The 20,152-nt window shown below is 41.6% G+C and overlaps 1 protein-coding gene across 5 annotated transcripts in view; it reads right to left on the reverse strand.

Annotated features, from left to right (window-relative positions):
• The window catches only part of IDE (insulin degrading enzyme), a 121,092-nt gene that overhangs the window by 54,258 nt on the left and 46,682 nt on the right, over positions 1-20,152 (reverse strand). For all 5 annotated transcript variants that reach the window (XM_089690298.1, XM_089690296.1, XM_089690295.1 and 2 more), the window contains exons 7-11: positions 18,992-19,154; positions 18,444-18,536; positions 16,795-16,886; positions 14,676-14,756; positions 11,664-11,767 (exon numbers count right to left, since the gene is read on the reverse strand). In XM_089690298.1, coding sequence (XP_089546424.1) covers positions 11,664-11,767; positions 14,676-14,756; positions 16,795-16,886; positions 18,444-18,536; positions 18,992-19,154 — 533 coding nt within the window. The remainder of the gene's footprint in view (positions 1-11,663; positions 11,768-14,675; positions 14,757-16,794; positions 16,887-18,443; positions 18,537-18,991; positions 19,155-20,152) is intronic.

Genomic DNA, 20,152 nt, shown 5'->3' on the forward strand with positions numbered 1-20,152 from the left:
ATTGAAGTACATTTTTGGTGTCCTTAAGATAAGCCTTCGTGTGTAACACACTAGTCTGAAGGAATTTATCAAAGTACTCCCCTAATCTAGCAGTCACTGATCCTATCCCATTACAAAAAGGATGTCCAGGAGGACATTGAGAATCCTTATGGATCTTTGTGTGGTGATTTTTGGACTCCTTAAAGAAAATAATATTCTCCAAAAGAAAATTATAAAGCTGGCTGTTATACAGTCAGGTCCATAAATATTGGGACATGGACACAATTCTAACATTTTTGGCTCTATACACCACAATGGATTTGAAATGAAACGAACAAGATGCGCTTTAACTGCAGACTGTCAGCTTTAATTTGAGGGTATTTACATTCAAATCAGGTGAACGGTGTAGGAATTACAACATGGGTATATACTAACACACCGAGGTCCATTTAATAAAAGTTGGATACTGCATATCACTCAACTGAAGATCATTAAGTCATAAGGATATACGAGATGGTTTGTTATTTGGGTAAAATATATAACAAAATAAAGATGCAGCAACACATGTGTCTACATCAGCAATAGGCAAACTTTTAATCCGGCCCGCGGAGCGTGGCAAACATTGCCTGTCTGGATATGTGTAGGCGGGGCAGCGTGAGGAGCGGGGCAGCGTGAGGCGGGGCAGCAGGGGAGCTAGGCTCCTCTCACAGTCCGCCCTGAAGACCGGAACGGCGCAGAACACGGCGAGAGGAACGCGCGGAGCAAAGGTAAGTGAATTGACACAGGGGGGACTTGGGGACTTAATATGGGGAATGAATTACTATATGGGGGGATGAATTACTATATGGGGGATGAATTACTATGCTTACTATGGGGGAATATTACTATACTTACTATGGATGACACATACACATCATTCATCTACTCTTGGTCCGGCCCCCGGGTCCAATATATGAACCCATTGCGGCCCTCAAGTCAAAAAGTTTGCCCACCCCTGGTCTACATCAAGATGTAGAGAGAGGTGACATATCACGTGATGGACTGGAATTACGCGTACAAGATCTAACTTAATACCATAACAAATTATGGAATTATTATACAGAGATCTGCCATTTTCAGGACAAAGATCAGACATCAAAACACAGCTCTCATATAAGGAATATGAGCCGCTAAATCAACGAATATATATATGGACCTCATTCAAAAGAGATATTGGGAAAAGTCATTTTCATACCTCAACAGCACACAAATTTTATCTATAGGGACATACTTCAGATAAAAGATGAGTCATCATTAACCACCTCCCGCCCATCATATAGTCCAATGATGGCGCAAGGTGGTTCTCTCGTTCTGAGAGGACGTCATATGATGTCCTCCCATTCTCACCGTGCATGCGTGGCTCAGGGAGCATGCAGCGCGGCGATCGGCGGTGCGCTGTATCCCTCAGACACAGCGGATCACCGATCACAGAAAGAGCCGAAGATGTCGGCTCGGTCATGTGACCAGCTGTGTCCAATCACAGCTGATCACACGTAAACACGGACAATATATATATTTAAAACTTACTAGAGCTTTTATCATATTTCATTGTATTGGTTAGAGTAATATTGCGCATATCTATATAATTTGCATGGTGTACGGAGATTAACTGGGTAATAATTGATCTAACTTTTTGGGTACTGATATACTGTGTACTAACATATTGGAAGTGTTTTGCTGTGCATTTTATCAGATATCCTTTCCTATTGCTCTTTGGCCGCGGGAATCGGAAATTATATTTTGAGCACTAATCATTGAATACTAACCCATCTAAAATGGCTTTTATATTGTGGTGATAGACATATATTGTGTTTGTATACCATAGAGGGTATTGTGATATATTTTTGATTGTGTGTAAGGAAATACTCATCACCAATAGTTTTGTTTGTATTAACCACTTGCCGCCCTGCCACTGTAGAAATACGGCGGCAGGGCGGCACGGGCAGGCAAAACCACGTTTTAAAACGTGCGTTTTGTAAACAGGTAGGGGGTGCGCGCGAGGCGCGCCGCCGCCCTACCTGTCCCGCCGATCACAGCCGCGGATGTCAGTCGCCGGGTCACAGCCGGTCCTCACCAGCTATCTCCCGGCGATCGGCGGCAATCAGTGACAGAGAGCACAGCTGCAGTAGCTGAGCTTTCTGTCACTTCCCTGACAGCTCGAGGACAAGCTGATCGGGACAGAAGAGTTTCGCTCTCCCGATCAGCCGTGTCCCTTGCAGTAGACACCCCCGCCCACTAGTAAAACACTCCCCCTCACAAAGATAACCCTTCCCTGCAAAATAAACTTAACCCCTTCCTCCCCAGTGCCATTAGTACAGTGTCAGTGTTTTTTTTTTTTTTGCACTGATCACTATTGGTGTCACTGGGGATGTCAGTGACCCCAAGTCAGTACCCCCCCAGTGTCAGAATGTCCGCCGCAGTCCCGCCATATTAGTATAAAAAAAACCCAAAAAAAACCAAAAACGAAATATCCCAGTATCTTTCCCGCCATTTGTAAACGCTATAACTTTCACGTAAACCAATTAATTTACACGTATTGGGTTTTTTTTTTAGCAAAGACATGTCGCAGAATGCATTTTGGCAGAAATTTATGACAATGTGAATTTTACGTTTTTTTTTTTTACTGGACATGATTTATAGCAAAAAGTCCAAAATATTGTTTTTTTTCCTCAAAATTGTCAGCCTATTTTTTTTTTTATAGTGCAAAAAATAAAAACCGCACAGGCAAACAAATACCACCGAAAGAAAGCTCAATTTGTGGGAAAAAAAGGATATAAATTTCATTTATGTACCGTATTGCATGACCGTGCACTTGTTCGTTAAACTAGCGCAGCGCTGTATAGCAAATAAATGGTGTAAATTGCAGTATCTATACCATAGTTTGTAGATGCTATAACTTCCACACAAAGCAATCAATATACACTTATTGGGATTTTGTTTACCAAAAACATGTAGCAGAATACATTTTGGCCTAAATTTATAACAAACTTTGAGTTTACTATATATTTTTTATAGCTGAAAGTAAAAAAATATTGTTTTTCTTCAAAATTTTTGGCCTTTTTTTGTTTATAGCGTGAAAAATAAAAAGCGCACAGGTGATCAAATACCACCGAAAGAAAGCTCTATTTGTGTGAAAAAAAGGACGTAAATTTCGTTTGGGTGCAGCATTGCATGACCGCGCAATTATCAGTTGAATTAGTGCAGCGCCGAGTAGCAAAAAGAGGCCTGGTCATTAAGGGGGGTAAATCCTCTGGAGGTCAAGTGGTTAATATATAAATATTTGTACATAAATTTACCAAAAATCGGCAAAATTTCTGTATATGGTAAGAAATCACATTGGTGAAAAGAACTCAAGGAAAATTATAGCGTGGTGACGAAATTAAGGTGTCCATATTATTGGATTATTAATTATTTGCCCTATTTAATGGCTAGAGGCTCTGCAATATATTGTTTAAAGGAACCGGACACCGCCAAATTTATTTAGAATTAATTATCTCTTAAACCACCACATTTGGCAGAGTTTAAATAACTGGTATTCTACACACACTTGGTATAAGATACTTCCTCTCCTTTTTTAGTAAGAACATAAGTCCTATACCCAAAATCAGCCAAAGACTTAAGTTCTTCCCTATACCCATGCCTAGGTATAGGGGAAAAGACCTCTGTGTTCCATTAGATGTATTGCAATACAAACTGCTGCGAGGTCACCGGAAATGGGAGCAACAGGGCTGCCTGACTGCTTTCACGTGACAGGCAGGAGCCTGCCTGTCAGTTTTATACACAATCCCGGTGGCTGCACTGGATTATGTATAAAACCCCCTGCTGTCAGGTCCATATGGTGTACGGACCTGGCAGCGAAAGGGTTAAAGGAGTAATTTACAACAGTGTGCCTTCTGGGTTCTCCAAGGGTGCCTTAGCAAAATGCCTAAAAAGTGTCCCAAATAGCCCAAAAATTGTCAACAAGCCAGTGAGTAGATCAAGCCTGCCTTTTTGATACATAACACCACAGGTTTTTATTGCGCAGTATTACGACCTCGAGCACTGTATGAACCCACCCACTAGCATTCTAACAACCGGTGTGGTCACTGGTGGATAAGGAGGACATTGGGCGCCTGCATTCTTGTTTGCTCTCCTCTGCCTATCTCCTCTGTTAGCACTGGTGTCACTTTAGCTGAGTAAGGGAGAGAAACTGAGGGAGAAGAGAAAAGCTGGATTACTAGTCAGTACCAATGCGCAAAGGTGTATTTGCTTTGTAAGAATAAATTACCTCTAATGTTGGGTGTCCTACATGTGTGGATGTTACTGCATTAAGACTATTAGATTTCTTTTTTCCATTTTAGAATGGGGTGCCTTGAGATTGTGCAGACATTTAGAGGGTGCCTTGACTAAAAAGTCAGGGCTCAAGGTGGATAACTTCTCGTACAAGTGATAGGTAGATCTTAGCGCTGAAAGCTGACATGACAAGAACGGGATGGTTTTTGCAGGTGCTAGGGCCTTTAAGGAGATGCTGTCTTCTAGTTTTCCTGAAGCTTACCCTCTTCACAAGAGGTTGGAGTACTGAAAGAAGGGAATGCCAGGAAAGAACATGAGGTTTAAAAAGGCTCTTAAAAAAAAAATAAATAAAAAGTATCAGATGCACATGATTCAGATCCCTGAGAGGGGAAGGGACAGTCTAGACTGGTTCCACAAGACCTAATGAGAAGGTGTATCTGGAGCGCAGTCTAGCTTCATAAGAGAACTTTAGCAACCTTTTCACTTTCGATGTGAGACTAGCAGCCAAAAAAAAAAACGGCCGATCGTTCGTCTGATATTCTCATCGTGCGTACGGGGCATTAGGCTGGCTATACACTATACAATTTTCTTTAGAAAATTGCTTTAGATGTACCAAAAACCATATAATATGAGGTCAAACCTAAACAACACTTTCAATTGTATCCAATTAGGCGGGCCCTTGCACTACACAGTTGATACACAGTAGTGTATGGCCAGCCTTAGAATATAGAGAGAATAAAAAAATCATGGACAGCCAAATGACTAACATTTTCAGAAAAGGATAACAATGGCATTTAACATACATCCCTTGGGAAGTTTGTTTTATTTTGCTCCATTTTACTTGCATTAAATGTTCTCAACCACTAGCAACATATCAGAAGGTTTAAACTGCATCTACAGGCTGTGTTCCCTGCGGAGGTCTATCTAAAAACTCTGAGATGGCTGTACCGTTTAATACTCACTTTCACCTTTGAATCTGTACATACTGTAGCTGCCTATCCACAGCAGCTCCTGCATAACACAGCTGTGTCAGCCTATACAGCTTTAGACATTTTTCTGTCCATTAAAAAAGAAAGCAAATTTGTGACAAAGGCATAAAATGCAGCGCTTCATACATCACTGGTTCACAGAATTTCTGTACCAGCTGGCGAGGAGCTGAACAAACATTCAATAACCAAACAGCTGAGGAGTTTGCAGGAGCTGTTTATCAAATGAGCACAGGAGTGAAATCCTCAGCCATTGGCTATACTTTCTGAAATCATTTTTCCAAACAGTGATCATTCCTCATTTGTCCTCTTCCTGTGCATATTCATCAGTGCATATTCTAAAGAAACATGCATCATTTTAAAGATACATTGACTGTGTTCTAATAAACGGTTGACTTATACGTTATCCTTATTTAGATGCTGCTCATGGTGCTCGCCTTGTAAAAATGCCAAATGCAATTAAGAGCGGATTACAGAACAAGAAATGTCAACCTTTTTTATATTAGGATGTCAGTTACGCCATTGCATAGGTTTGTCAATTGCCCATTCTCTATTGTTGTAGGTGCCCCAAAAATGCAAACCCCACAGTAACGCTGGCTATACACTGTTCAAATTTGGTCATTTTCCTGGAGAACCACCCAAAATTCGCTCATTGGATGGACCTGTTGTCTGCTTCCCACTTGACATCCCTGGAATGAAAAATCGAAGAAGCCAAGGCAGAAAATGGTTGGTCAAAAAGCAGCTGCATGACAAGGTTAGCTGACAAAATACAATAACTACAGTTGGAGATTTGTCCATTTGTGCCACATATCGTTAATGGAAGAAACTATCAGTTATTTCATGTATAACCTTAGAGACGATTTGCTATACCTCATATTCTGAGGACTGAAAGCACGCACCTTAGGGCTCGTTCACACTTGACTAATTTCTAACTCTTGCCAAAAGCCCCTATAGCGTTTAACAGGCGTTTGGGAAAAGTTAACATTCCTCAAATGCTCACCAAATGCCCTATGCGCCTACAATGAAGTTTAATGGTATTAACCACTTGAGCTCCAGAGGATTTACCCCTCTTAATGACCAGGCCTCTTTTTGCTACTCGGCGCTGCACTAATTCAACTGATAATTGCACGGTCATGCAATGCTGCACCCAAACGAAATTTAAGTCCTTTTTTTCACACAAATAGAGCTTTCGGTGTAATTTGATCACCTGTGCGCTTTTTATTTTTCACGCTATAAACAAAAAAAGGCCAAAAATTTTGAAGAAAAACAATATTTTTTATTTTCAGCTATAAAAAATATATAGTAAACTCAAAGTTGGTTATAAATTTAGGCCAAAATGTATTCTGCTACATGTTTTTGGTAAAAAAAAATCCCAATAAGTGTTGATTGATTGCTTTGTGTGGAAGTTATAGCGTCTACAAACTATGGTATAAATACTGCAATTTACACCATTTTTCTGCTATACAGAGCTGCGCTAGTTTAACGGACAATTGCGCGGTCATGCAATATGGTACATAAATGAAATTTACATCCTTTTTTTCCCCACAAATTGAGCTTTCTTTCGGTGGTATTTGATTGCCTGTGCGGTTATTATTTTTTGCGCTATAAAACAAAAAAAATAGGCTGACAATTTTGAGGAAAAAAAAAATATTTTGGACTTTTTGCTATAAAACATGTCCAGTAAAAAAAAAAAGCAAAAATCAAATTTAGTCATACATTTCTGCCAAAATGCATTCTGTGACATGTCTTTGCTAAAAAAAAAAAAAAAACCCAATACATGTAAATTAATTGGTTTACGTGAAAGTTATAGCGTTTACAAATGGCGGGAAAGATACTGGGATTTTTAGGTTTTTTTTTATACTAATTATGGCAGAGATCAGCGAATTATGGCGGCGATCAGGTACTTACGGCAGCGACCAGCGACTTATGGCGGGACTGTGGCGGACATTCTGACATTGGGGGTACTGACTTGGGGTCACCGACATCCCCAAAAACACTAATACAGTGGTCAGTGCAAAAAAAAAAAAAAAAACTGACACTGTACTAATGGCAATGGGGAGGAAGGGGTTAACTTTATTTTGCAGGGAAGGGTTATAGGAGTGAGGGGAGTGTTTTACTAGGGGGCGGGGGTGTGTACTGGGCAGAACAAGGCTGATCGAGAAAGAGAAACTTTTCTTTCTCGATCAGCTCATCCTCGAGCTGACAGGGAAGTGACAGACAGCACAGCTACTGCAGCTGTGCTGTCTGTCACTGTGTGCCGCCGATCGCCGGGACATAGCCGCTAAGGAGCGGCTGTGACCCGGCGACTGCCATCTGTGGCGGTGATCCGCGGGCTTTTAAAACGTGGTTTTGCCTGCGAGTGCCGCCCTGCCGCCGTATATGTACAGTGGCTGGGCGGCATGTAGTTAATGCTCCGCAAATGCATCAAAACAACCTGCCAGGTGTTTGAGGAGCAGCACCATAGACTTAAATGGGAGGCTTCAACTCCTCCTGACTGGACATGAGGCGTCAATTTTGCAGCGACGCTAATGCTTCAGTGTAAACAGTACTGTGTGCTGCCATGTATAGAATTTTCATAGGCATTTGAGGAGAGCTAAAACCACTTCCAAAACGCCTGTCTAACAAAGCTAGTGTGAACGTAGCCTTAAACACAGAGAACAGTACATTATGAGGACTAAAAGCACGCACCTTAAACACAGAGAACAGTACATTATGAGGACTAAAAGCACGCACCTTAAACACAGAGAACAGTGCATTAAATAATGATGGATTGGCAATAAACACTGTACCATGCCGGTGCTATTAAGGAGTCTAACCAAAAAATAAAAAGGCAGTGCCTGGTTTTCTTAAGCCACAAAAATGCTTCTCAGTGATAGGCATTTAACAGAAGAGAGTAACTACCCGATAAATCTAATAAGATTAGTTACCTATAATGGCATCAACCAAGTGGCTCCTGCCACCATTCCCTAGGACAAAAAAAAAAAATGTACAAACCACTGCCACTCAGTATTCCTGAGATGACACCACAACATTCACACCAGCGCCTGTGGTAGAATGCAGTAGCTGGTGTGTGGTTGGATAACAGTAGTGACAATGCACAGATTGTGGTGTACTGCACCGTTTACATTTCTTTTTTTAAACAAACTTTATTGACACGTCACAGTGCAAAGCAGTGGATTGTGTCGCATTGCACTGAAAAAGTACTGCAAGCAGTACTTTTCAGAGTACAGGTTCTACTGCACTCTCCCTTCGCATGTTCCTAACATTGATGAATCGATAGCTGCATTCATTTGAGTCTTTTATGTCTGCAATTTTACCTTAGTACATGGATAGTTTTAGTCTAGATAAAAATAACTTGATAATGAACATTTTGCAATGTACCAATAAAAATTATCACAAAGACCTTCAAAGCCAAATTACTTCATCAAACTACAACAATCACCATCAATCTGAAAAGAAGCACAGCTTGGCACAGAAATGTCCCCATTGGAATTGCCTGGGATGTTTAATTTTTTTCATTAGAAAACTGCAGTGATTGGCTTTTGGCAGAGAAATATTTAAAATCAACTGAAAAAAAGTTTCACACCATCCTCCATTTAATAAGCCTGCTAAGAGAGCAAAGGTTCTGGGCTTGTGCACAAGGCCACAAAAGGGGCTGCACAGCATGCAAGAGCATACAGAACCGGAGTAAAATCCGCCCTGGGAGCCACAGCTTCTACATACAGCCTCTCACAGAAATCAATTACAGGTTGGTTGTACGCAGGTCCAGGATTGGTTGTCAGTGCGCATTTATGCAAGTTGCAGCATATATCCACATCCTGTGATTGCTTTCTAGGGGCAGCTGTACAAAGGAGCTGTGGCTACAGGGGGAAAATTTTATGCAGGGACTGTACATTCTTGCACACTGTACACCCCCTTACGGTCATGTGCATTTTTGGTCTGTTCTTGTTTATAGCCCCTCCCTCCTAGATTGTAAGCTTGAAAGAGCAGGGCCCTCGATCCCCTCATGTTTTGCATTGTATTGGTATTGTTCTGTCACATGTTCTGTCCCCCTTTGTAATGTACAGCGCTGAGCGAACTATTGGCGCTTTATAAATACTGAATAATAATAATAATAATAATAATGTGCATGAGTACTTCAAAGAGGAGGGGTTTTTTTAACCACTCAGTGACCGCCCCATTTACATTTACTGCAGCAGGGTGGCTGCTGTGCGTTTGATCGCATATCAGGTACGTGATCAGTGATATTGGGTAGGGTAGTTACAGCACAAGCCGAACAGTGGGTCCTAGCTAATGACTGATTGCCAGGACCTGCCGATTGGCTCCATGATTCACAGAAGAGAGCTCCGTGCTGACAAACGAAACAGAGCTCTGCACACCAGTAGGCAAGCTGGCTTTTTTTATTTCCCAGGGGAAAAAAAAAAAAAAGGTCACTTAGTAAAAGCAGAACATATTACACATTTTTAGTCACACAGTTAATTCCTTGATCACCCTTAGATGTTAATCTTTCATAGCCAGTGTCATTAGTACAGTGAACAGTATTAGCACTGATCACTGTATTAGTGTCATTATTGATATCAGTATCAGTTACTGTACCCCCACAGCCAGATTGTCCGCCACACTAAGCTGCAGATCACAGCCATTACTTGTTTAAAAAAAATAAATACAAATTATATATATATATATATATATTATATACACATACATACATACACACACCATAGTTTGTAGATGCTATAACTTTCACGCAAACTAATATACACTTATTGCAATTTTTTTTTTAACCAGCTGCCGACCGCAGATAGCCAAATGACGGCTTCACTGCGGCCGGCCAGTTCTGAGTGGACGTCATATGACGTCCTCCCAGAACGCGCTCTCCTGCGCGCCCCAGGGGGCGCGCACCCGGCGATCTCCGTGATCGCTGTGTCCTACGGACACAGCTGATCACGTGATGTGGTAAAAGGCCAATCACAGCGGCCTTTTACCACCTGATCAGCGGTGTCCAATGACACGCTGATCAGAAGGAAATGCAAGTGCCGGTTCTTGGCTGCACTTTCCTCAAGCTGTCAGATCGTGAGGAAAGTACTGCCGAGAACCGGCAGTTGTCAGAGCGGGGATCGGCACCGATCATCAGGGCACTGATGATCAGTGCCCTGATGATCGGTGCCCAGCAGTGCCACCCGCAAGTTCCACCCAGCAGTGCGCCCACTAGCTCCGCCCACCCGTGCCCAGCAGTGCACCCACCTGTGCCCAGCAGTGCACCCACCTGTGCCCAGAAGTGCCACCTACATGTGCCCAGAAGTGCCACCCACCAGTGCCACCCACCTGTGCCCACCCACCAGTGCCACCCACCAGTGCAGCCCAGCAGTGCTGCCAGTCAGTGCCACCAGTCAGTGCCCAGGGGTTGTGCCAGTCAGTGCCGCCAGTCAGTGCCCAGCAGTGATGCCAGTCAGTGCCGTCTATCAGTACCCATCATCAGTGTCACCCATCAGTGCCGCCTATCAGTGCTGCATATTAGTGCCGCCTATCCGTGACCCCTAATTAGTGCTGTCTATCAGTGCCGCCTATCCGTGCCACCTCATTAGTACTGCCTATCAGTGCCCTTTAGTGCTGCCTATCAGTGCCCATCAGTGCCGCCTATCAGTGCCGCCTATCAGTGCCCATCAGTGCTGCCTCATCAACGCACATCAGTGAATGAGAAAAAATACCTGTTTGAAAAATTTTATAAAAGAAACAAATAAACTTTTTTTTTTTTCAAATTTTTTGCACTTTTTTTATTTATAGCGCAAAAAGTAAAGCGCCCAGTGGCGATTAAATACCACCAAAAGAAAGCTCTATTTGTGAGAAAAAAATGATCAAAATTTCATATAGGTACAATGTTGCATGACCGCGCAATTGTCAATCAAAGTGCGGCAGCACTGAAAGCTGAAAATTGGCCTGGTAAGGAAGGGGGTATAAGTGCCTGGTAGGCAAGTGGTTAATCAAATACATGTAGCAGAATACATTTTGGGTAATTTCATAAAGAATTTTTTTTTTTCCCCATAAGTTTTTTTTTTTTTTTACAAACTATTTGGCCATTTTTTGTTTATATAATAAAAAACCCAGTGGTAATAAAATACCACCAGAAGAAAGCTCTATTTGTGTGAAAAAAAATGACAGAATTTCATCTGTGTACAGTGCTGCATATGGCCATGCAATTGTCAGTTAAAGTAGTACAGAGCTGAATAGCAAAAATGGCCTTGTCATAAAACCTTCCAGAATGTGGTTAAACAGTTCCAAAGACCTTCTTTCACACCAATATTTACCAGAATATGTACAAAAGATGACAAACGTGAAATATTTTGGCAGAACTATCAGGAAACATTTTGCATACAGTAGTGACCTTACCTGACATTCTCTGGCGTAAGCTTATCAAGCACCATTTGTATTAAATCTGGCCTAAATTCCTCCAGTAGATACTCAGCTGCCAGAACCTCTTCTATGGGGTAATACTTTAACAAAAAAAAAAGTAAAGATTAAAAGATTAAAATGCTGCTAGTGAGGTTTGGGTTAGATTCTGTATTACAAATCTGTTTAAAGAAGATGTCTTATTAAAAAGAAGCCAAAAAATACCTGTCCTTCCAACCCCATGTCCAATCGTTGGAAACTCATGCAGGCTCCACCTCCGCAACATCTCCAAAATACGTACGTTCCTAACCCCGGAAACTACTAAACAACTCGTTCACTCCCTCATTATCTCACGTCTGGAGTACTGCAACTCCCTTCTCACCGGCCTACCCCAACACAGGCTATCCCCGCTTCAGTCTATCCTGAACTCAGCGGCCAGAAACATCCACTTTACCAACCACTCCGCTTCTGCCACCCCCCTCTGTCATTCCCTCCGCTGGCTTTTGATTGTCCAACGCATTAAATTCAAGATACTAACACTGACGTACAAAGCCATCCATAACGCTGCCCCAAACTACCTCACCGACCTGATACCCAAATACCACCCAACCCATATGCTTCACTCCTCACAAGACCTCCTACTTTCAGGCTCCCTGGTCTCCTCCTCCCACGCCCGACTGCAGGACTTCTCCAGGACTTCCCCCATCCTCTGGAACTCACTACCCCAATCCATCAGATTGCCACCTACCCTCCTCACCTTTAGGCGCACCCTGAAAACCCATCTCTTCAGGGAAGCCTACCCCACCCTCACTTAACAACCGATTCTCCTCCACTCCTCCTACCACTCCATCCCCACAGCCACTTCCTCCTGTACCACTATCCCCTCCCTCCTAGATTGTAAGCTCAAAAGAGCAGGGCCCTCAAACCCCTCGTGCATTGTTTTGTTACTGTATTGTCTCATGTCCTGTCCCCCACTATAATGTACAGCGCTGAGCAAACCTTCTGGCGCTATATAAATACTGTATAATAATAAATACCAAAAAGTTTTACTGGAAAAGTTGTTTAAAGCTGTATCCTACTAACTACCGAGCCTCGCTTTTTTTAATATACAATAGCCAAAAAGAAAGTGGTAATTCTAACTGCAAACTGTGCTTACGTGAATTTAAATTTAAAAGGATACACCTACACAACATGAAATACGCCATATTGAAATAAAGATTGAGCAGAATGCATTGTGCAAGAGTGACATTTTCACACAGTAAAAGCTGGTTTGTATGAAAAAAAAGATCTATATTTGGGACTTATGAACAGTAAGTTACATCTGAAAGGAAATTGTTAATCTTTTATTAGCAAGCAGCAGGATTAATTCTGAACAGGGAAATATTCTTGCAGCAAAACTGGCCATACACAATTACCCTCCAGTCACATGAAGCACGACTTTGAAATCGTGCGGCTTCACTGTAAAAAACAGATGGCTATGCAAATCACACCAAAAGTAGTACATGTACAACTTTAGAAGTCGATGCGGCACCGACCAAGTCGGAATGGCATCGATTTAACCGCTGTAATTGCGGACAATAGGGTGCGACTTGGCATACGATTTGCAAATCGCATGCCAAGACACACATGATGTGACCAGAGAGTAAAGGAGGAATCGCTCTACCAGGAAACAGCAAATAATGTATAAAACAACAACTTTTCAAGGCAATTCACTACCACTCTGCATGACACTACGGAAGTACTAAAAGTACACTAGAGGGCAGTGTTGACCATGAGACTGATCAAAGTAATTGTATTCTCTAGACTGGCTGGCATATCAAGCTACATTCACACCTGCATTTTGCCCAACCATATGCACATGCAAAAACCCCATTGGGAGGTCCTGTTGATTAGGTGCAGGAGATAGCCTATGTCTAGGGCCCATCACTCACAGGTGATTGCGGCATAGCAAATACATGCAAGTGACTGCAATTAGCTGAGAGAAGCCAGCAGCCTCCCATTGCTTTCAATGGGGCTGTCTCCTGTAGGTAAATGCCAAGCCCTCCAGATGGGGTTCTTGCTGTACACACTGTCCAGCCAAAACATGGGTGTGAATGGCCTAATATTTACCTGTGCAACTGACTTATGCCAAAGAATCTGAAAGTGTCAGATGCCTGATGCTCCTCTGTTTACTGTGGTTCCATTTGCCAGCCTCTATGTCACTGTCAGACAGTAGTGATATACAGGCCACCAGAGAGAAGTGTGAAGTAATGGACAAGGCACAAGGGTGTAGGGTACAGATGATTCTTTGACAGCTGTATGCTTTAGACAGTGAAGATAAGTGGCACTGCTAACAAGTATGAAATGTTTCAACAAGCAGCAAATTTTTTTTGTCTCATGTTGGTGGTGACAAAATTGCTTTAGGCTACGTTCACACTAGCCTACACAACATTTTACTATGCATGCTAGTGCAGTACTGGCTCCAGCAGGAAGCAGTGCAATCTGTATTTCAATGCATCCCACTACTTGCTTTTTTTTCCCTCAACTTTATTTGCAGTGCCACATAGTGATGATTCATCCATGTTGCTGCACAAGAGAATGGTATGTTGTGCTGTGATATGCAGTGCCTTCCAGTGTGCTGCAGAAAAATAAAGACAAGTTGCATTTTTCCACACTGAAACATACTTCACATCATACATGTGTTGCAGTGTGAACTGGGCACATCAGTGTCGAAAAACACAGGTCACTGCACACAATGTGAACAAGCCTTTAAGGATTAATGAACAGTGAGAAAAAAGACCCCACTTACTGGCATCAGGTAATACAAAAAAAACAAGGTGTGTTCTTTCTTCGCAATTTAAAATTAATGAAAAAATTGAACAAAAATGCAGTCAATGAAGACAGAACTGCACACTTGTTAGTAGCCAGTGAATGAGCATTTTAAAAAAAAAGGGACAGCAACTGCAGCCAGTGAGTTTTTCTAAACACTGGATTTCTTTAATGCCAACACAAACACCATGTATACATACTTACATGCAATAATCCAGCAAGCTTTGATGTGTACCCACGTGGAGGCTCCTTGTCTTTAAACCGAAAAGCAACAGCATTTAGGTCCTAAGAAAAAAAAATATATTTATTAATTACATAAATTCCTGGCTTTTTGATGCTTACAATACCTGCCCATTTTCACCCCGGCCCCCACCCCCTCAGAGTTTAGTGGTCCTGCAGAGTACAGTTCTCCCCATATAAATTGAGGTTGCAGTATGCATGCTGAACACAGCCCAGAAAGGCTGTTTTGTGCAACAGAAATGAAAAAGGCTAAAAACAGTGACAATGCTGGATTGAGGATAAAGAAGCATATAAGACCAGGTGGGCTGCATTTAAGAGGGTTGCTGCATTCATTAAAAGGACAACTTGTACCAAAAGGTTTATTTGTCCTTTATGGTTTCCTCTGCGCAGAGTAACCTTAACCTACAAAGTGCAGACCGGAAAGAATTAAGGTCCATTTAAAGTGTTACTAAACCCAGGACCCTGCATTCACTATATCTGGTCTCCCACATTACGCAAAACATGGAAATGCAATTATTTTAGTAAATATAAACTGCTAAATACCTTTCTCAGCAGTAGTTAGAGAAGTCTTGTAACTTCGATCAGTGTCCAGAAAAAGCGCTGGTTACAGCTTGTAGGAGGAGTTATGCATTCTCCTGTAGGAAGATGCAGGACCCCCTGACCTGTCTGGTCCTGTGCTGATCACATGCACTCTCCCAAGAAAAAAAAACACTCTGCAGCAATACACACTAAAGTGAGCACGTGCAGCTTGCCCCTGTGCCTCTGTTCTATCAGGAGAAATTTAGGAGACACAGGAAGAAGGAGAGGATCAGAGAAGACCGGATCAAACATCCTTTTTACACAATGTGGAGGATTAACTCCTTAGGTGCCACAGTGAGTATAACAAGCATATTTTACAGCACATACAGACTGATTTTACGGTTGTGGGTTTAATAACACTTTAAATAGCAGGGTGAGCAGTCACTAGAGACTGGTTGAATCAAATCACTGTATAGTGTTATATATACACCATGTCTATACTGAACCTTCCTTTTTGCTGTTTTTAGGGAATTGTAGTCAGTTTTGCCAAACTGAAACCAAAGTACCATACCTAAAATGCTGCTGTTACAGTATATCTACTGAAACACTTTTCCATCTATAATAAATAGTAATAGTTTTTTTTCTATAAAGAGGTGCATCACCAAAAGCCAAAGCAAACACTGACAATGTTTTCTAGGTCATATATCTCTAGGAACAGATTTGGACAGGTCACCAAGGACAAGGACAGTTGTGTCACAGTCCCCCCAACTGAGCCAAGAATGTCTCTAAAAACATTACAACATACAAATACCACAGTGACCTGCTGAAATAATCTTGCAAGTGAATCTGAGGGGAAAAACCGAGGGGAGATGCCAGTAATGTGTTTTGCTTTTAAAACTTGCATGTTCTGGGGTTTTCATCTTGATCCTAGCTACCCGTCTGATGGGTTCACTAACCTGGAACATGCATGCAGTTGTTAACTCTATTAGAACTCCACAAAAACTGACAGATGTTCTGTCATCCCAATAAAAAAAACAAACACTTTTTTTGGCTGGAGTAAATTCCAAAATGTTATAGTTCTCAAACAAACTGCAGTAGATTGGAATCCCCTGATGGGGACCTATGTTCTGGTGAAGGCTGTCAATGGTGGGATTCTGTCTCATCGCGGGACATATTTACTCTAACTTCTTATTGTGTCTTGTGAAATAAAGAGGGCATAAATCTTCCCAATGAGGAAATAAATAAAAGCCTGAGAGAGACTCAAATTTTTCACAGCTTTGTCTAAAACTGGGCCAGAGTTCCACTTTAAGATGTAAAAGAGCATGATATCACAAAAAATGGAATTTGCCTAGTCAAGTCACTGGCTTAATACTAGGGATGTACATTACTGATAACTAAAGGATAAAGGAGTCCTGGTGTGTAAAATCAGCGCTATGGTGAAGACAGGTACTACAAAAAGGTATATTATGTCCTGTGTGTCTATAAAAAGTAAAATTTTTCCTGTTTGACAGGACCCCAGAAAGTCAGAGGCAGACAAGATCAAAATACAGAAGGCAGTTCTCACCTTGCATTCCTGAAAGACCCATTCTTGGGGTCCTGATGATCTCAGCATATGCATGTACTGAAACATGTGCAAAATGATGTCTTCAACATGTACTGGAAAAAGGAGAAATAGTAACAGTCTCAATAAATGAAATACAAATAGAAAAGCGCTCAATCCAGATATATTTGAATAAAACATTTTTTTTAAATGTATGTTTAAATGCAGCTCAGAAAAGCATCTAAAATCATTCAGAAGAGATCCCGATTGGTTTTCCAATATCAGTTCTCACTTCCCTTCAAATCCATTCAACATTAAAAGTAGTTCGTACGGCTTAAGGTGGTAGTAAACTGCTAATTAAAAAAACAAAACAAAACAAAAAAAAAAAAACCACAACAACCACAGGCCTCCCTGCAGGGTAAAGTCATAATATACTAGTATACACCGCACACTAACACATTATGACAGATTTACCTGTGAAAATGGGTCCCCCCAGAGACGCCTTGTCACTGCTGACAGGGAATCCATCTTCTGGCTGCAGCTGCTTAATTGGCCGAGCCGTGATGACATCACTCCCGCGCATGTGCACGAGTCCCTGTTTATGGCACAGGGCTCTGAAGGGACAGAGGGGTAGGCAGTTCCTTCAGAGTGCGTGTGCCGATGACAGCTAATTATTATTATAGGCTCACCTGTAGGTACAAAGCAAAAAAAGGGAGTTTACTCAGTCACGTTTTTTTTTTTTTTTTTACTTTCATGCATTTTATGCATGAAGGTAAAAAACTTTTAGTATGGATTCCCCCCCTCAGTCTTCCTTAATACTTACCTGAGCCCAATCACTATCTAGCGTTGTGCATGAGAGCAGCAGCTCTCCAGGGTTTCTCCCTACCCATTGACCCCTGCTGTTGATGACAGCCAAAGAGGAGGGAGGAGGTGCGGGGTTGAGCCGTGCTCTGTGCGTCTTATAGACACACAGAGGCAGAACAGGAGTGAGCATGCACAAGTGCCCCCAGAGCAAGCAGCTTGTTCTGGGAGCACTCAGCACAGGGGAGGAACTAGGAGAGCTGGCGTGGGGACCAAAGAGGAGGAGGATCAGGGCTGCTCTGTGCAAAACCATTCAACAGAGCAGGTAAGTATAACATGTTAGTTATTTAAAAAAATAGGAACCTTTAGTATCACTAACACTAATTCCCCACATCAACTTCTGCAAACCCACCGCCTTCTTCCAATATTGTCCCAGCCCCCATAGTCAGCCCATGCTTACTTTTTTTGAAGGGACTATAACTGCAGTTTTTGAGAAACCATATATGAGTGAAGGTGTCTATATGCTTCAATCAGACTCTGTGCATAAAAATTTTAACTGAGGGTAAAATTATCACTTTTAATCAATTCTTCCAAAAGGTCAAACTGATAAGAAAGTCATCAAAAAAGGCAGCAAAATTTTTTGTCATTTACAATGGGATTGTAGAATGTGTAGCATGTGGCGTGCATTGAAAACATTTATAATTATCACTGTAAATTGCCTACAATCAATGTAAATCTACAAAGTTATATAGTTATTTGACAAAGGAAGAACACAGTCTGAAAAGGCCTCAAATGTATGAAAAAACCTTTACCAACTCTCCCAAACATACTGGTTATGAATAAGCTCACCCTTTAAAACAACAGATACTCACACAAGCCCTCTTCGGTCAGATCCACATTTACAATGAAGAACATGAATCCCTTGGCACCTTCCTTCTGGCCTCCAACCAAAGTGTTGACCCATCCTGTGCGCAAACAGAATTATCAGCATATGGCCAATACAGGCAATCAAGAGGAAGAGATATAAACATGACTGAAGAAGAGAATGATCAAAAAAAAAAAAAGATTACATAAAAGGAAAAAAAAAAAAAAATGCAACATTTTGTGTACATTTCTCTCTCATTTTTATCTTCCCTTCCTCACCTCATTATGTCTCTTGCTTTCCCTCTTAGGTCTTATTCTTTTTCACACCCTCTTTATCTAATGTGTTAATCATTCTATTTTCGCTCTTCAATTTATGACAACATTATGAGATCTCATCCAAACTGTCCACTCCATCCCTCACTCGTATAAGGACTTAGTATTTTGCCTATTCAATTATGTGCATCCATTGCAACTAAAGAGAGACGCTATAACATTAGCTGTTGTATGTGCAAACCCAGTGCCATGAAACTTGCATATACTTTAAACAAAAACTTACCTTTAGACTTCAGTTCAGAAAGAAGACTTCCAGGCCCTTCATGCCCAATGAGATGTCCGAGGTAGTGACCAGGATTGGATTTATAATATTTCTGGAGGTCAGGAATTGGGAATGTAACATAGAGGTTTCTGATATCCTTAATAGGCACGATTTTGTACATTTTCTACAAGATAAAAATGAATTGGAAAATTATATTTCCATTTAATAAAATGGAGCACAGCCTTTTTGCAAAGTGGGGGAAACAACATATCAGGTTTTGAATTTACCACAGTCTGTGCTCCTTGGACATTATATTTCATGACACTCTTGATCCAGCCATGGCAGCCAGCCCTCAGTTATTTAAGAAGCCGATTTACCATTCATTCAATTAGACAGTACATCAGGAGCAAAGTTACACTAACAGAATTACATAATAGGAATATATGCTATATAGCTCTAGCTGTGAAAATAAAAATTATGATTCCATTGCCCTGCGTTAAAAGAAATATGGGAATGTAAAAAAACAAAAAACACACACATTTACCTAGGTGGATGCTGCATCTGTTTCAATGCCACCTCCAAGACTGAGAACTGAGCGATTAAAGACTGCTGATCGCTCAGTTCTCAGTGAGAAGAAACTGGCACTCTGCTCTGTCCTGCCCCTCCAGTACTCACTGGAGTGCAGGGCTATGGAGGGGGCGTGCTGAGAGGCTGAGCCAGCTGCTGGTCAGGAATCTGGGTGGAACTTTAAAATTTGGATCTCTCAAGAGCCTGGACTAGCTCAGTGATGTCAGCCAACAGCAGATTTTAGCTTGCTGCTGACTGAAAACTGGTCACAGTTGTGCAGAAGGAAGTCCACTTCTGTGACCCACAGAAGTAGTGCCAAAAGAGCTTTGGTCCTACTTTTCCTTAAAAAAAAACCAAAAAAACCCCAAAACCCCCCCCCCAAAAAAAAAAAAAAAAAAAAAAACAAAAAAAAAAAAAAAAAAAAAAAAAAAAACACACCTCTCCCTGCAATACCCACCCTAATTAACCACTATCTGCCAGTACAGGGCATCAAAGACCCACCCCCTAAAGCTTTTTCACCCAACCATCCTTGACTCAATGCTGCAGGTAACAGAGCTACATGTCTGTATGTGTGCCATTTTCTACAGCATTCACAACCCACCGCCAAAGTAGGAA

Source organism: Staurois parvus, unplaced genomic scaffold (genome assembly GCF_062004578.1).
Source record: "Staurois parvus isolate SC_StPar_1 unplaced genomic scaffold, SC_StPar_1.0 ptg000525l, whole genome shotgun sequence".
Lineage (NCBI taxonomy): Eukaryota > Metazoa > Chordata > Amphibia > Anura > Ranidae > Staurois > Staurois parvus.